This window comes from Cibotium barometz, chromosome 21 (genome assembly GCF_041138505.1).
Source record: "Cibotium barometz isolate CiBa-2024 chromosome 21, ASM4113850v1, whole genome shotgun sequence".
NCBI lineage: Eukaryota > Viridiplantae > Streptophyta > Polypodiopsida > Cyatheales > Cibotiaceae > Cibotium > Cibotium barometz.
The window spans coordinates 29,087,315-29,093,873 of record NC_141066.1 but is presented as its reverse complement, the minus strand read 5'-3'; the positions used below and the strand labels follow the sequence as shown (position 1 = coordinate 29,093,873).

General features: G+C 42.3%; 1 protein-coding gene across 1 annotated transcript; it reads left to right on the top strand.

Annotated features, from left to right (window-relative positions):
• The first annotated feature begins 538 nt into the window (after positions 1-538).
• Positions 539-2,501, top strand: LOC147627035 (uncharacterized). The gene is made up of 3 exons (XM_086816141.1): positions 539-662; positions 1,158-1,429; positions 1,541-2,501. The coding sequence occupies exons 1-3, from the start codon at positions 606-608 to the stop codon at positions 2,055-2,057; spliced, it is 846 nt and encodes a 281-aa protein (XP_086672267.1). The 5' UTR covers positions 539-605; the 3' UTR covers positions 2,058-2,501.
• The last annotated feature ends 4,058 nt before the right edge of the window (positions 2,502-6,559 follow it).

Below are 6,559 nucleotides of genomic sequence, written 5' to 3'. Positions count from 1 at the left end.
TTTGTAAATTTGAAACCCAAATCCACTAATTTTGGTAGAATTATAAAGACACAATTTGCCAAAAATCCATTGCATAACACAAAGATTAGAAATTTTGAAATATCCACCCAACTTTCTTGTGGTATATCTATAGCATGATACTGGTTTCTAATTTTTACCATGCTTCTAGTACGTTTTTTCTCATCAGGCACTTGAACATGGCCCATATGAAAGTGCTCCACCAATGTTCAAAAAAAAAACCCGAGTTTACTGTAGTTTACACCTATATATTTTTAAATTTAAAACTTGGAAGTACAAATATCTCGAGATTTTGAGGTTGTAGGACAAAAAGCTTTAGATTTCAAGATTTTCTTTTATAATAATATCAGATAAAGGTTCACGAATTGTTGGGAAAAAATTTTTGTGCTCCACCCTTCAAATTATTTTTTTTCCAAAACAATTAGTTAGTGAGGTCGCTTGGGCTTCTAAAGGAAGTCTCTTGTGAATTCTCTTATAAATAGAGCTCTATGTTTGGCGCTTTATAGCAAGGCCATTATTTTGTGTGTGTGTCTGTCTCTCAAAAGCAATCAAAAGCCTTCTCCTCCTATATTAGAGGCTTGCCTTGCATGTCTTTGCATGCAGAGACGTGTTCGCAGCTGCACTTGAACCCTAAACCTGCAGAGGTTTGCCCCCCTTCTTTCAAGCTTTCCTTGCTCTCTCTCTCTTCTCTTCTTCTTCTTTTTGAGGGCTCCTCGTATTCTCATAAGCGTTCCGTGAGCTTGGCAGCGCAGTTGAAACCAGGTTGTGGGTGCTTTGATCAGCTTTAAACTGTGATTATGATGGTTTGATACTTGCCAAGGAAAATCTTAAGCTTGATTATCACTGTACTAAAGCTATAGTTTTGTCGATAGATTAATCCAAGATGGTCTACTGTGCACACCTAACGACTGTGTGTATAGATTGAAGGTCACACTTGTTGCGAGATTGGATTTAAATGTGTTAATTAACTTGATTATCTCTCATGCTTTGCTGCTTAAGAGGGATATTATGTTATCTTGGTTTGTTTTGCTTTCTGCAAGCTCTTAGGAGATCTGTTATCTTGTAAGATTAGAGGGCAATCAGATGTTGGCTTAATTTCTGTGTTTACAAGTGCAAGCTATTGAATTGTGGCATTGCAGATGAGTCGTGTGCCACCAGGTACCCCGCCATGCACCCCCGCGACGATGGTGCAAGCAAGGAGGGTGCAGCTTGGCAATCGGTTCTTTGTTCACTTCCTGGTTTTCTTCCTGGTCCTCTTTGGTTCCAAGGTGTGCCTGCACGCCTACCTTAACTGGAAAACAACCATCGGCGGCGCTGCCGCCTTCAACAACTCCGCCGATGCCAACACTATCATCATCAGGTCTCCCCTCCAAGAGCTTTCATGGCTGGAAGCTGCCTTTGATAACTTAAGGTACAAGTAGAATTCCCTTCTGGTTACAATAGCTTTATATGAATCAGGATACAGTTACATCAAGAGCCTCACTTTACAGTGTTTAGCATATGAGACTTTGCTTTGATGCAGTGATGATGACCACCTGATCCTCTCCGACATCGAAAGCCGGGCAGCATTGGACATCAAATTCTTTGCAATCCCCGAAACGGTTTATCCTCACGAGGAGAAAGACAACCTCTACAATTATGTAGATAAACAGATGAAATCAGCCAGGGATGTCCTCACTGTAAAACAATCCACAGTAGTGTTGAAGCTCATCGAGAGTGGCGTGGCGCAAGGGAGCATGATGAAGAAGGAGATGGGTGACAAGGGCAGCTTAAAGAACTCGATGGTGATCGCGCTTATGAAGGAGCAGGATGGCAACCTCCACTTTGCAATGGCAGCGGTGAGCGTGGAGCCGAGGTTGGGATGGCGTGTCATCACAAAGAAGCAGAGGAATGTGTGGAACGAGGTTCTTAATCGTGTGGCGCATGCAAGGCTAAAGCAAGAGACGAGTAAGCTCTTCAGCAGTGCTTACAGTACCAAAGAGGCGACTCAAGAGTGCACACAACAGTCTTCCACCCTCCATCAGCTCCTCCATCCATAGAGGGGTGGTGGTGGTGGTGGTGAATGCCTCTCATCATAAGCTCTTGGCACTGCTAATAATTCTGTGATTTAATGCCTTTCATGTTTCAATGTTAAAGTAGACTAGGATTGCACTCCTCATTTGTTCAACTCCTGTCATAAGCTTCTGAATAGTAATATGTAGCTACTTTACCCTTACATTTTGTGACTTTAGGCCTATAATTTTGCTTATTTTTGTGGCTGTAAGCTTAAAATTTTCTTTAGTTTTCATGTGTATTAGTATGAAAACCAACATTCAACCAATTGTATCACATATTGCATGATGTAATTCAATAGAGCTTATGCAACACACAAACAATTGTATCATGCACTGCAAGCATGATATAGCTCAGTAAAGCTTATTCAAAGAATAGTCAATGCCTCTATTCTCAGGTACCTGATTAAAATCAAAGTCTCCTTTTACTGAATTCCATAAAACAGCCCAAGTTAATTTCTTTCAATAATTTACCACAAAGAGAGATAAACAGTGGAGGAGAAAATAAATACATAAATGGTCTATGTTTACTCTTTGAATCTTTAACCACCTGTCTCTCAATATAAGATATAAGGTACAGCCTGGAGTGGATTAAGGAGATACACAGGGTTATGAAGAAAACTAGGACCTGTTGCTAATTCTTGGTGTGCTAACCAAACCCAAACAAAGAGCGACAACATACAGTGTGTACAGTGTGCCATTTCAGACGCATATTTGCAACAATAGGAATCAGGATAAGTGCCTGATGATGGGATTAATCGTGTGTGCGGGTATGGTGTTCCACTTCAAGGGCATTTGGCGTGCCACTTCAAGGGCATTTGCAACAATAGGAGAAATGCCTGATAAGGACTAAAGTGCAACATAGTTAATTGAAAAGGCTATGGATTAATTGTGTGTGCAGGTGCCTGCAAGGTTTGCACTTCAGCGCGCAGACAGCATAGATCTGTTTTTCGAGCCATAGCCTAACATGGCTTTAAAGTGCCGACCATAAGCGCGCTTGTCATTAGCTTCATCACTTCATAAGATTCATCGGCTTTGAAGTGCTGATCATAGACTCGAACAAACACTTTTGTCATTAGCTTCATCACTCCATAAGAATCATGTATCATTGGCATCTCTCACGCATGGTGAAGTAGTGAAAGGATCAATCTCAGACAGCAGAAAAGAAGCATACATTTCTTTTTGTACGGACTTCTTGTAAGCTCAATTGATTTCACCCCCCTTGGCACAATGTAAGCAGCAAGTTGCTTCCACAATGTACCTTTCCGGGGATACATTGCACCACCCACACACACACCATGGATGGCAGTTTTTGAACTCGGGCCCATTTGTTTGGGTAAGGTAGAATGGCCCAGGCTAGTAGACCACTTGATTTCACCCTCCTTTATGGAGTTCAATGGAAAAAGTAACCATTTATTTATGTTGATATAACAAATTAATATTATCATAACACTGGCAAAGATGAAGATATAAAATTAATCTTGTAGCTACTCAAACCTAGCCACCCAATTTTGTTACTGAGATGAATACGGCAAGAAAAATTGGGTGTATTGTGCTTTTGGCCAATCTGCTTGCAACACCTCATAACAGCCAAAAAAGAAAAAAAGGGAAAAAAAAGAGCAATTGACTGTGGGAGCCCATAGCATTGCCGACATCTTTGATAATTATTGTCCCCGTCTTTCCATGCAAGAGTAGAAATTCTTGGTGCTTGTAGTTTCCATCCAAATAATAATGGCTACCTTGTAACAGCTTCATGTCAAGGTGATGGTGACCCAGTCAAGGAGCCATGGCTAGGTGTGGCCTTGTGGGAGCTCCACAATTCCCACACCATGATATGTTGCAGATTTCATGGTCCCCTGATTCCCAATGACACTGCCTTTGGGATTGCTCAAAAGCGCACACATAACCTTCCTAACCCAATGGCTGTTCTAGATTATTATTATTTTTTCTCTCAGAAAAGAGACTTCTGTAACCTGTGTGTGTGTGTGTGTGTGTGTGTGTGTGTGTGTGTGTGTGTGTGAGTGTGAGTGAGAGAGAGAGAGAGAGAGAGAAAAAGAGATCTCACAGGTTACAGAAGTTCCAGACAGCAGCACTACACTATGAACCAGTGTTTGTAGTAAAGAGCAGAAAGCTGAGTGTAAACAAAGGGGCTGAGAATCACTCTCAGCACGAACTCTAATGGTGAGCTATAAAGCTATGAATCTCTCAAAGCACTAAAACTGAATTCACAGTTTTTACGAAGTGTGGCACACAGGCCATTTTATAGACATACTGAGGACGTGGACCCTGTATAGAAGGTAGCCACCTTTGACTACTCAGCCAGCCACATCATCAATAACGTCATCCTACTGGCCTGATCGCTGACATCATCATTGCTGATGTCAATGCGTACGTCATCCAGCTGATGTCATCTGCCATGTCCTCAAGTGACGCGTCATTAGATTGCCACAGCAGCATGCCACATGTCAGTCCACATCAGCATGCCATGACATTGTTTGCCAACACCCCCTCTCAATGGAATGGACCAGATGCCCACGTACCTAAGTGGGTACTCCACCTACATTTGTAATAAAGACAACGGGTTGTGTATGCTAGCATAATTAAAGCTCAATAGGAGAGCTTTCAAAAAAGCAAGTGGTATCTGTGAGACAAAGTCCCCAAGCAAGGAGCAAATTCTAGAGGATGAGCCCAAGGAGCAAACACTACCAGGCTTGGAGGTGATTCACACACATGGAGGACAGCCCATCCCAGCGTCCATTCCAATTTCCGAGGACAGGGAGAAGTCATCAAGTGAGTTTCTGGCTTTTCTCTCGAGAAGAATGATGAGATGAGCGATCCCGCAATGGTGTCCACCATGCTAGCTGAGCATCCAGAGGCAGAGTGACTAGTTCCAATGCCAAGGAGGCAATGGTGGAGACATCATTGGAGACAGCAATAGTAGCTATGCTATTGGAGTTCAGTGTGTGGAGCAAAGAGTAAGTTCACCAAAATATCTGTGCACAATCTCTCGTGTATGACCTCAACATGCTTTTGCCCATTGGCCAGCTCACAGGTCAGATTCAATTGATTTAAGGGCTATTGAGCCAATTCATTGTAATATTGTCCAAGCGCCCAATGAGTAGCCAAGTGTGGATGAAGTTATTGGGTTGGTGTGTGTGAACACACTTAGTTAGACATTATTATTAGGGTTGGTAGGGTTGATAGCCAACTCACCAACATTAGACACTACAAATAGGAGTCTAGAACTTAGTCATATTCATCAGATATTAGATATTAGACATTAGACACTATAAATAGTTGTCTAGGCCTTAGTCATATTTATTAGATATTAGACATTAGACATCAAACACTATAAATAGGAGTCTAGAACTTAGTCATATTCATCAGATATTAGATATTAGACACTATAAATAGGAGTCTAGGCCTTAGTCATATTTATTAGATATTAGACATTAGACATCAAACACTAAAAATAGGAGTCTAGGCCTTGGTCATATTCATTCATTTATCAATCAATCGGTCATATTCATTCATTTATCAAATCATCATTGAGTCATTGACCTCAAGAGTAGTGCTACCATTGAGTATCTCTACTCAGCATTGTACATACTTCATCTTAGTAATATTGTAGCGTGCAAGAGGTTGATCGTCATAACACGCAACAAAGCCTTCTTTAAACCCGTGAGTTTGTGCAATTCCACTTAGAGGGAGAGTAGAAGAGAGAGAGAGAGAAAGCAAATGACAGTCGACACAGTATTGGATCACAATTTACCCACTGTATCCCCCACCCACCCTCCCCAACCCCCCCCCCCCCCCCCGCCCGCACTTCGCAAGCAAGATTATTTGCTTATATTAATCTTTGGAGAACTTACAATGAGTATGAAGGATGACTGAGGATTGCCATACGTCGACATGTGTAGGGCAGCCGATTGGCTGCCCAAGCCCTCCTATGGCCTGGATGCTGCACTTTATGGGTTGGCCACGGGCCCAAAGGCTGACCTAAATGCCACTAATGCAAAACTAATACTAAGGCTGACACTACATGCACTATCTGATAAATTCTTCAAGTGGATTAAGAGGATTGACACTTGACAGACCTCTAAGGCTCAAAGACTGACCTTCGTGCCTGACTGTCCCTGGATTGAGGGTTTACAATGGGGCCACGGCATACAAAAATATATTCCTATAAAGGTAATTCCTACTCATGAATGGTGCACTGATGTATAGCCACTATGTCACATAGCACTCCCGTGCAGGGTGCATGTGACATTCCCTCCTGCTTAGCATGGCAGCAAGTTCATCGCTTCAAGTAGTCCGCCAAGAGCTGGGGTACTTGGGAAGAACTCTTCATCGAGCCATATTGCTTCATGGGTACCTCAGTATCGAAACTTCATGTAGAATTGTCTTTGTCTTCGACCGGATCCATGCTTCCACCTGGGAGGAGAATCTCTTCAGGCTCAATTACTTTGCCTTCGCCTACCACATCGGGT